We start from the raw sequence: 12,142 nt of genomic DNA on the forward strand, positions 1-12,142 counted from the left end.
AACAGAACCCTGAGGGACACCACTTGCCACCAGTCCAGCTTGAAAATGTACCATTAATGACAACTCTTTGTACTCTATTTTTAAGCCAGTTTTCTACCCAAGAACAAGCATTTTCATCTAAACCAATTTCCTTGAGTTTAAACACTAACACTAACACTAAACACTAACTTACACTATTGTGTGGAACTGTATTAAATGTTAATTGATAACATCTTAATTAGGAATAAAATATTGGTTTGGTAACAAATACATTCCACTTGTCTCCAACAATGCCCTTTATGAATTAGCATCTGATGTGGCATGGTACCATAGCTATCGATTACCAAAGAATAAGGAGTGATTGTCCTCCTCAAATGAGCAATGAGCTACACAAAATGGAGCAAATTACATGAAATGTAATGATGGGCTTCCTTCTAATAAAAGTAAAAAAGGACATCAGGTGTACTAACAATATAATGTACATACAATATACTAACCAACAATATAATAACTATAAACATTATACGAATCAAATAAAGGAGAAAACAGGGGGGGGGCGGGGCCGGACCCCCATGCTGGCTTTTTGCACACTCGACAAGCTCCTGCCAGAAACTTGAACACAAGCTGCTAAAAAGCCAATAACCGACACAAAAGGTGCTTACGAGCACAGACTGGAGCGGCTCTAGATACAACCAAGGGAGTTTTAAACTGGATACTGATACACCGTGGGGAGAGCTGGTGCATCCAGAGCTTGCGGCCTACTAAAGTTACGGGTGAGGCAGACGGCTGCCGCCTTACCTACCTGCAGAACCCCACAGATCAGCTCAATGAGGCATCACCTCCTCGGACCCGTTTCCCGCCCCCCTCTGGAACGGTGGGGGTCATCCCGGTCTACACTGGATCAAGGCACATACCTCTGTCGATCCCTGCAGCAGCACGCAGACTATGCATGGCTAGCAGTGACAAGATGGTGGACAAGCATTCCTTCATCAGGGCTCCCATCCACGCAGCCTCAAGAATATCAACATACCACAGCGGACAACACTCTCCAACGGCTTGATGACAACTTCCAGTGGTTTTGGGCAAGGCTGGAGGCGCGACTGTACCAGCCTCCACATAACACAACGAAAGAATTGAGGAGTGGAGGGGACAAGAGGCGGGAAAGGCCTCTCTCGGGCAAAGCTCATATGCCAGCAGTAAGCTTCCACACTACAGGCTTACCCGTGCGGAGGGTCCTGAGGAAACTACCTCGGCGGCATAGACCACACCGCAGGAAGACCGCACCCGTGTCTTCCGACGCGCCCGGCAAGGGAAAGACTCAGCCTCCGGGAGCCAACGAGTCTGTGGCCTACAGATGCCACCCTCCATACAGGCCTGGGACTGGAGGAGGTCTCGAACCCGCCCGCTATACACCGCAGCACCACGCAACCCCACGGCCCCTGGGACTCCTCCACTGAGAATGGGCATTGGCTGAAAGTCGGAAAGTTGGTATGCGAACTCTCCCTGCTCCAACGAGCAGGTTACGCATGACTCTGCTACTGTTAGCCCTAAGGGCCGCGGCACCAGAGGCACTCTGTGCTAACACAGGCTTAGAAGATATGCTTGCAACAGGGTGCAGAGTCCCAATAGTCTGCTATGTTCCAGTGATATACTCAAGGGCCTAGCGTGTCATGCAAAATAATCTATCATACCAGTGTACATGCCTAACTAGTCCAGTTTTGTTCATAGCGTCTGTTTTGTTTTCAGTATTTTTTTTCCTTATATTAACCTAGCTAATCAGATGTTATGCACACCAGTTTACTAGCCTGATGGGCAAAATAATACACCTGTTTATTCTATGTGGGCCTACTAATGTTGAACCCTATCTTAACTTCTGAGCCTTGACTAGCTGCTGTAGGGATACGCAGGCACTCTTAGCATGATACCACGTGCATAGTTTACCCAAATGTGCCTTTTGTTTGGCATGTTTCATATATATAGTGCCTGTCCAGTGTAAATCTAGCTTGACGTAAATTGGCTTTAGCGGGCTAACTCACACATAGTTTACTTACCACTTACGTAGTATGTCTAATCGTCCTAGCTTGTTCAACGCTAAACTTGTTTCATTTCCCATACTAGTATTCTGACAAGCACAGTTTAAGTTAAGTTTAGTTTGTGTGACTATGTTTACATTTAATAAAATATGGCAATTTTTCATAGGAGTGTACCCCAAATCATGCTGATACCTTTATTCTGTATCACTTTGCAATGACCCCCATCTTTATTCTGTACCATGTGACTCAAATGCCATAATAAAAGAAAGATTGACAAAGCCCCGAAAAAAAATAAATAAAGGAGAAAACAGTATTACTCAAGACAAAAAGGAGATAAATGTGAGGAAGGTAAGTTACTGGTTAGGTGATAAGCTGCCATAAAGAGGGGGCTTTTGATATATTTCTTAATAGATTGTAGCGTACTGACTGTGGAGTAAATTCCATAAGTTTGATGCAGTGGTAGAAGTTTTGATAGTGAGAGTTTCTAAGTGTGAAGCGGTCGCAATAAAACAATCATATTTTGAATGAAGATATGTAGATTGCAGCTCTGTTATAAAGTGTGCACATAGGTTGTGCTAAGGTACAGCCTGATAATACAGAGACAGATTGTCCTCCCAGTCACTTGTTTTGTCTGTATGGACTCTTTTCCATGAGTTTGAGTTTGAGTTTCCTATGTTTGTAAAGAATGTGACTATCTTCGTTTTCACTTAATAAGCATTAGATCAAAACTTTTTACTTTTAGTAGGGTAGGACTTTATGATAATCTTTGTTAAGACACCTTTTGTGTCTATAAGTAAATCGCCGTTTAGTTCACCTTCCCCTCTCACCGTATCCAGTCTCTGTTCGTATAATTGTAATCCACAAACCATAACCAGGGGAAGCGGTAATCTCCCGAACGGGATCTGTGAATGTACTCTGGTTCCCGAACCAAACTCCACGAACTGCCGCTAACAGCCGAATCACGACATCCACCAAGCGGCATAAGTTTCCCATAAACAGTCTCTAAGCGTGAATAAGAAATCCCCCCAATAACGTGACAGAAGCTCCGTATTGAGGGTCAAACAGGATCTGGCTTTACTGTGGGCTACACGCCCGTATTTATGCGGGTCTCCCACTTGGTGGACACTCCCCTAGGGGACCAAATGGAAGACTGAAATTACAGTTGTACAGTAGGACATTCCAGACATACAGGCATAGACTTTTCCCACAATGCAATAGGGTTTCCTCCTTCTTGCCCTGGAGATAATTGGGAAGAAATGCAATTATCTCCAGGACAAAGACCCATCGCCATTTTAAATATAAAACCAGAAAATACATAAAAATACATAACTTTATGATAACTGTATATTTCACATCCATATCACATATCCCCAGATAGCCTGGATCTGAGGGCACATTATTGGCGAATAGCGCTCAGATCCCATTCGTATAGTTCAATCGCCATGGAGTCGAAGTTCTTATAGTCTTTCGGCAGACGATCAACTCCATGGGAAGGCTATCTGGGTTAAGTCCTTTCGGTCAACGGTAAAACTCCCGAACAGCTGGTATTCGTATGGTTTCGTTGAGACAGCCGAATGACCCATGGTTTCAGCGGTGTTCGGCAGAAAGGGTGTCCGTTTTTAGTTCCATGGAATCAGAGCCGAACACCGCTGGGCTTTCGTATGGTTAAAAATGGCCGCTGCCTCGTGGTCGACATACGAACGGCGGCCACCCTGAAGTCGGCTTAATTGAGAAGTGTCTGCGGTTAACCACAACGTTCTAATTGGGATCAAAAGGTTAACCAGCTGCACACTTCTCTTCTGGGTGGTCATCCGTTCGGTAGTTTTATTCGTGAAAACAGTAATTCGGATGGTTATGATACTGGAAACAGTCATTTAGACGGATGGCACAAAATAGACGAATCCACAAAAGAAATAGACAGACGGATGGTTCTGTCACACGGCTCCCCCCTTGTGGAACACTCCGGCAGACCCGGGTTGACCCTGTGGTGGGTCAACTTGGGGATGCCCGGACTAGGAGGTGGTGGAGATGTCTGTTTGCCGGGATAAGCCATCCGCATTTCCGTTCAGCTTACCGGGTCTGTAGCTAATAGTAAAGTTGTAAGGTTGTAATGCCAAGCTCCATCTTAGCAGTCTCCAATTGTCTCCTGAGACCCGGTTAAGCCAAACGAGGGGGTTATGATCCGTCACAAGAGAAAACTCTTGCCCATACAAGTAGGGGCTTAACTTTTTCAATGCCCAGACCAGGGCCAAACATTCTTTCTCAACTGCCGCATAACTCACTTCTCTGGGTAGTAATTTTTGACTGAGGTATGCGACAGGATGCTCTCCTCCGTCTTCCCCGACTTGGCTCAACACAGCCCCCAGTCCATACATGGAAGCATCTGTGTGAACGAGAAAACGTTTGTTAGGGGCTGGGGAAGCCAAGACAGGGGCATTCACGAGAGCCTGTTTCAGTGCCTGGAACGCAGCTTCACAAGCCGGGGACCACAGGACCTGCTTAGGCAAGTTCTTTTTCGTCAGGTCCGTCAGGGGCTTAGCAATAGAGCTGTAGTCAGGAACAAAACGTCGGTAGTACCCTGCTGTCCCCAAGAAGGCCAATACCTGGGTCTTAGTAGTGGGTGTGGGCCAGTTAGCCACCGCTTCCACTTTGGCTGGCTCTGGTCTCTGGCTCCCACATCCCACTCGGTGACCCAGGTACTGTACTTCTGCCATACCTAGATGGCACTTTTCTGGCTTCAATGTCAGGCCAGCGGCCCAAATTTTATCCAGTACCACCCCTATGTGTACCAGGTGTTCCTCCCAGGACCCACTGTAGATCGCTATGTCGTCCAAGTATGCACAGGCAAATTCTTGGAAGCCATCCAGGAGTCTATCCACCATCCGTTGGAAGGTAGCCGGGGCATTCTTCATCCCAAAAGGCATGACCTTAAATTGGTACAGGCCAAATGGGGTGACGAATGCCGACTTGGGGATAGCATCCTCGGCCAGGGGGATCTGCCAGTAGCCCTTACATAGGTCTATGGTGGTCAGATAACGTCCCCTGGCAATACGATCTAGTAATTCGTCTACCCGGGGCATCGGGTAGGCGTCAGTGATGGTCCGCTCGTTGAGTCGCCTGTAGTCCACACAGAACCGTGTGGTCCCATCTTTCTTAGGTACCAGGACTACAGGCGAAGCCCAAGGGCTGTCAGAGGGTTCGATGACCCCAAGCTGGGTCATCTCCTGTATCTCCTTCCGCATTCCTTCTCGGACTGCTTCAGGGATACGGTAAGGTGGCTGTCGTAAGGGGGTCTGTCCAGGAGTCTCTACCTTGTGTACAGCGAGGTGGGTGTAACCTGGCTCCTGGGAGAAGGTTGCTTGTTTCTCCCACAACAACTGTTTCGCTTGTACCCTTTCTGTGGGGTTTAACCTGTCTCCTAACTGTACGAGGGAGGTGAGGTCAGTCTGGGGGTCTCTCTCTAACAGATCGGGAAGCGGCAAGTTCTCAGGGTCATCTGTAGCTGGGGCACATACTGCTGCAATATTCTCAGGTCGTTCTTGGTACTCTTTCAGCATGTTCACGTGAAAGGATCTCTGGACCCTTTCGTCTGAACAGCTGGCTATCAAATAGGTAGTGTCGCAGATCTGCGCTACTATCTTGTACGGGCCTTGCCAAGATGCTTGCATCTTGTTGGCCTTCACAGGTTTGAGCACCAATACCTTTTGCCCTACCTGGAAGGCTCGCTGTCGGGCACCCCGATCGTACCATCTTTTCTGTTTCCCCTGGGCCGCCCGGAGATTCTCCCTTACCATCAGAGACAGTTTCTCCATGCGGTCCCGGAGTTCCAGAACATATGGCACTATGGGGGTCCCTTCCTGCTCAGTCTCCCCCTCCCAGTGGCCCCGGATGAGATCCAAGGGTCCGCGGACCCGTCTCCCATACTGTAACTCAAAGGGGGAGAACCCAGTAGATTCCTGGGGCACCTCCCGGTACGAAAACAACAGGTGAGGCAGGAATCTCTCCCAGTCCCTGCAAGTGTCTGTAAAGGTCCTCAGCATCTGTTTGAGGGTACCGTTAAAACGCTCGCAGAGACCGTTAGTCTATGGATGGTAAGGTGAGCTAAGCAAGGGTTTAATGCCACACACTTTCCACAGCTGCTGGGTGAGCACAGCAGTAAATTGGGTTCCCTGGTCGGAGAGAATCTCCTTAGGGAACCCAACCCTGGTAAAAATTCTAACCAGGGCATCAGCAACCGTCTCTGCCTCTATATTAGACAGCGCTACTGCCTCTGGATAGCGAGTGGCAGAGTCCACCACAGTAAGAATATACTTCTTACCGGATGGACTAGCCCTGGCCAGTGGACCCACAATGTCAACAGCTATGCGGGAAAAGGGCTCCCCTATAATAGGCATCGATGATAGCTTAGCCTTAGGTTGGTCCCCCCGCTTTCCTACCCGTTGACATGTGTCACAAGTACTGCAATACATCCGCACAGCCTGGTTGAAGTTGGGCCAAAAGAAATTCTGTGAGATCCTATAGGCTGTGCGGCGAGACCCTAGATGTCCTGCTAATGGGACATCGTGCCCTATCCGCAGAATCTCCTGCCGGTATTTTGCGGGCACCACCAGCTGTTGATTCGGCGGAGGGGCTATCTTCTTTTGGGAAGGTTTCGGGATTCTGTATAGCCTGCCCCCCACCCACTTATACCGTTCCCCGTCTATTCCTTCCTCTCCAGCATCTGCTCTATCCCTGTACTTTTGGAGGGTCGGATCTGCCCGGGTTTCCCTCCCAAACTCCTCGGGGGAATCCCAACGTAAGGGGGTCTGATCTAAGGTACCAGTCGGGGAAAAGGGTCTTACCTGGGCCTCCTCAGCAGGTGGGCTGGTTCCAGCGGCACGGGTCTGAGAACGAGTAGTCACCCCATCGGGGCATAGGCCGAAACCAAAGGGGCCAAATCATTCCCAAGGAGAACATCAGCGGGCAAGTCTTTCATAACTCCAACATCTATGTGTCTAGCGCCCACTCCCCAATCCAGGTGAACACGGGCAACAGGTAAACGGAATACGGCTCCCCCTGCTACCCTCACTGCCACTGTGTCTCCTGTGTGCTGATGCTCTGAGACTAAGTTCTTTTGGAGCAGTGTAATTGTGGCTCCTGTGTCTCTAAGTCCATTTACCACTCGGCCATTCAGTTTCACAGTCTGCCGGTGTTGCTGGCGATTGTCCTGATGGGCTGCTTGCACCGGGTCGGCTTCGTGCAAGATGCCCCAGAACTCCTCCTGCTCTACACAGTGAGCAGCAGGCTGTGGTGGCCGCTGATTCCCGTTGGCTGGCTTCCTCCAGGACTGAGCTTGGTTGGCGTTGTTCAGCGGACACTCCAGGCGTTTGTGCCCCGACTGTTTGCACAGAAAGCACCGGATGGGTTGGGAATAATCCCGGGCATTAAACTTGGATGGCTGCACATAATTATTGGTCGGTGGTACCACTGGGGTGCGATGCACTGGGGGTCGGTAGGTTGTTGGAGTCGGAGTGGCTGCTGGTTGGTATTCTACTCTGGCCGGGACTTTGGTAACTGTATTGTCCAATTTGCGAGCATCGGTATATTCGTCTGCCAACCGGGCCGCCTCAGGTAGGGTAGAGGGTTTTCTATCTCTGACCCATTCCCGAACCCCGGCAGGCAATCTATCGAAGCAATGTTCCAGTAAAAATACCTGCAGCACCTCCTCCCCAGATACTGCTTGGCATCCTGCCATCCAGTGGGTTGCAGTACGGTGAACTCTGCAGGCCCATTCTACATAAGAATCGCCAACCTGCTTGTTGGTTTCCCTGAAGCGCCGTCTGTAAACTTCTGGGGTCACGGCATACCTGGCTAGGAGCGCATCCTTCACTGCCCGGTAGCTGGTGATCTCCTCCTCTGGGATGGCCCGAAATGCTTCACTAGCCCGGCCGGATAATTTCCCAGAGAGGATGGTAACCCATTCATCTGTGGGTACCTGGTGTAGGGCACACTGCCTTTCAAAATCGGCCAGGAACCCATCAATCTCTCCTTCATTTTCAATAAAAATTTTAAATGCAGCAAAGGGTACCTTTTTCCTTCCGAAATTGTTATTGGGTACCTCCGCTGCTGCAGCTCCTCTTCCCTGGAGCGCCTGGTGTGCCGCTACTGCGACTTGCACATGTTCTACAATGTCTGCTGAGGGGTTGGGGCCAAAGTGTGCCAGCCTTATTTGCACTGCCCGGTTAAATTGTATTTCCTCGGGTGTTAAATCCAAACTGCTGGGCACATTAGCTCTCTCCGTTCCCTGTGTTGCATCCATTTCCACTAGCAAAGCAATAATTTCACGTTTCTTTAAATTACTTGCTGATCGTCCTCGGCGTTCTAGTATGTCCTTAAGAGTAGCACGTCTTAACTCTTCATACTGCATTTCTTTCCTTCAATTGGGCCGTGTAGCTGACCTTCTGTGTTGTGGGATTCATCCCGTCGCTTGCCACCAATTGTTAAGACACCTTTTGTGTCTATAAGTAAATCGCCGTTTAGTTCACCTTCCCCTCTCACCGTATCCAGTCTCTGTTCGTATAATTGTAATCCACGAACCATAACCAGGGGAAGCGGTAATCTCCCGAACGGGATCTGTGAACGTACTCTGGTTCCCGAACCAAACTCCACGAACTGCCGCTAACAGCCGAATCACGACATCCACCAAGCGGCATAAGTTTCCCATAAACAGTCTCTAAGCGTGAATAAGAAATCCCCCCAATAACGAGACAGAAGCTCTGTATTGAGGGTCAAACAGGATCTGGCTTTACTGTGGGCTACCCGCCCGTATTTATGCGGGTCTCCCACTTGGTGGACACTCCCCTAGGGGACCAAATGGAAGACTGAAATTACAGTTGTACAGTAGGACATTCCAGACATACAGGCATAGACTTTTCCCACAATGCAATAGGGTTTCCTCCTTCCTGCCCTGGAGATAATTGGGAAGAAATGCAATTATCTCCAGGACAAAGACCCATCGCCATTTTAAATATAAAACCAGAAAATACATAAAAATACATAACTTTATGATAACTGTATATTTCACATCCATATCACATATCCCCAGATAGCCGGGATCTGAGGGCACATTATTGGCGAATAGCGCTCAGATCCCATTCGTATAGTTCAATCGCCATGGAGTCGAAGTTCTTATAGTCTTTCGGCAGACGATCGACTCCATGGGAAGGCTATCTGGGTTAAGTCCTTTCGGTCGACGGTAAAACTCCCGAACAGCTGGTATTCGTATGGTTTCGTTGAGACAGCCGAATGACCCATGGTTTCAGCGGTGTTCGGCAGAAAGGGTGTCCGTTTTTAGTTCCATGGAATCAGAGCCGAACACCGCTGGGCTTTCGTATGGTTAAAAATGGCCGCTGCCTCGTGGTCGACATACGAACGGCGGCGACCCTGAAGTCGGCTTAATTGAGAAGTGTCTGCGGTTAACCACAACGTTCTAATTGGGATCAAAAGGTTAACCAGCAGCACACTTCTCTTCTGGGTGGCCATCCGTTCGGTAGTTTTATTCGTGAAAACAGTCATTCGGATGGTTATGATACTGGAAACAGTCATTTAGACGGATGGCACAAAATAGACGATTCCACAAAAGAAATAGACAGACGGATGGTTCTGTCACAATCTTTAACCCCTTCATGACCGGTTCAAGACTATCATCGGAAAAATATCCTTACAGTGTTACAAAAATGTGAGTGGTAAGAGCACACTAATAAATATAATAATTGCACGTTACCCTTATTGCACGTGAAAATATTAAAACCACTCCTATAAATATAAAAACAGGAAAAATGGCAACATAGGATAATAACGTTGCAGCTGGATGTAACTTGAAATGATAATTGGTTACACTCACATGGTCATGAGCCACTTAAGGAAAGCTGGCTCAGACTAGAAGTATATCAGATGAATGTATGTAGTAGTCAAACTCCAAGCTGAATCACCTCTGTGGTCCTTGGTTTCTGTTGCTTTAAATACTCCAGGATGCAGGAAGTAATGCAAAAACACTTTATTGGACACACTACAGGTAGCTGGATAAAAATAAACATACAATCTAATCTCTAAAAGTCCACTTGTGCATGAAGAGAAATTGACGCGTTTCGGCAAAAAAGCCTTTTTCAAAAGTTCATCCTCCATCTTCTTCTTTACTTGTTTAAATACCCAGAAATCGGTGCTCTTTTCGTCCGTCGGGGCATCTTCATACCCTCCTTCCGGTTTCCGGTGTCTGGCCGCATCCTTGATTTCGGTGTCACTTCCGTGTGACGTCACGACGTTGTGTCTGTTCTAACGTCGTGACGTGTATGTTAGGGGCGGGACCTTTCGATCTCTGAATACTTGCCCTATTTTAATATGGATTCCCAAATGCCCAAGCCGGGTAAGGAGTACAATGAATATGCATACACCTCATACGTGTAAATTCCTTTGTATTAAAGGGCCACTATAGTCACCTGAACAACTACAGCTTAATGTATTTGTTCAGGTGAGATCTATAGCTCCCTGCAGGCAATCTAATGTACACACTGTATTTTCAGAAAAAATACAGTGTTTACATTGATTGATAGGAATACCTCCAGTGGCCGTCACTTAGAGGGACTTCCTATCATGCATGGCCCTAAAAAGGCCATGTACATGTCAGACATATTAAAATACCACAAAAGTGTTAAAACAGCTCTGGTCATTAACGTACAACATCGCCAAAACAGTCCGGTTCTGAAGGGGTTAAAATGATTTTATTCCATGTATATTTTTATTGAACTTCGAGGAAGAGATAAGTATGAAGCGTACTGCAGTGAGAATAACATTTTATGCGGCACGTGTCAGAAATAAGGTTTGAGTTTGCTGCACTGAATTCACTTTATACATCCAACAGGCTAAAGGGAATTTACCCTTACAATTTGTATTTTTGAGCAAAGTTTAGCTTTTCTTTTCCCTGGAATGTAAAGTGATGTACACGCGTATGATGCACTGTGACTATTGAGCCTTGAAATGTGCGAGTTTAAGGGGTGAGCTGTGAAAGAACTGGTGATTTAGGAAATCAGTCTGACAGTAGTGTGATTAAGGCAGATGACCTTCGGGTCACAATAGTCAAGGTGGACAAAAATCAGAGTGATGACAAGCACACAAAATCTGTTATATGTAGTATAGAGCATGACATAATGAAAATGTACATGTTTTGAGCCATGTTTATTTTTTAATCCCATAAACAACATCAGGTGATTCTGTACAACAGTTACCTTTGGAAGGAAATATCCTCTAAACTCCGTGTTCTTTGTAGTTTGGTGTGGAACGTTGAAGGGAACGAGGTCACAGAATCTTTGAATTTCATTGATGGTGGCTTCTGTGTATGGCATGTTTGCTCTATCCTTCAAGTTTGGAATTCGATCATGTCCAATAATTTGATCAATTTCCTGGTAAATTTTATCTGTGATATTAATAAAAAAAATCATATTTAATTAAAGAAATGTGTTTACAGACAGAGCATGGAGATAAGATTAGGAAACACTTGAAATTCAAACAGAGCCCAATCATCTCATCTCTATGTCCCGAGGAAGCCGGTGGTACCGGCAAAATGCGTAGACATCACTAAGGGGGCAGAGGCTGCAGCAGCTCGGAGAACCACGCTGACTCCCAGCGTTTGACGTAGACTGTTCAATTCTACATTACTCCACGAAGCCAGAGTCTCCAGCTACCTCATTTACACAAGCCGGGCAGTGAGTAGCGGCGTTTGCCGTGCCAAACTCACCACTCTTTCCTGTAAGAGTCAGTTATTCTAGTGTACATTACACTTTTTTTTTACTTTGTAAATACCTTTGTTGTGATTAAATCTTTTGTGCTTCATGATTGTTTGACCTCACCTATACGATCTATATATTTCCTTAACCCTTTATTTGGTTATAACTGTGGGAATATTATTAGAGAGGTTTTTGTTTTTTTTTTCAGTCTACACTATTATAGGCTCTTTATATATCTCTTTCATGTGCTGAATGCAACATCTGGAAACCATCTACTGAATATTAAGTATTATTCTGCACAAATTTCATAAGGGCTTATTATCTAAACAGCCACTCCATGTAATATACTGCGCCACTTTACTATTTTTTTCT

The 12,142-nt window shown here is 46.8% G+C and overlaps 1 protein-coding gene across 1 annotated transcript in view; it reads right to left on the reverse strand.

The window, feature by feature from the left end:
* Positions 1-12,142, reverse strand: part of LOC134572305 (cytochrome P450 2G1-like) — a 131,828-nt gene that overhangs the window by 104,229 nt on the left and 15,457 nt on the right. Inside the window, exon 5 of the mRNA XM_063431188.1 lies at positions 11,273-11,460. Within this exon, the coding sequence (XP_063287258.1) occupies positions 11,273-11,460 (188 nt within the window). The remainder of the gene's footprint in view (positions 1-11,272; positions 11,461-12,142) is intronic.

Source organism: Pelobates fuscus, chromosome 9 (assembly GCF_036172605.1).
Source record: "Pelobates fuscus isolate aPelFus1 chromosome 9, aPelFus1.pri, whole genome shotgun sequence".
NCBI lineage: Eukaryota > Metazoa > Chordata > Amphibia > Anura > Pelobatidae > Pelobates > Pelobates fuscus.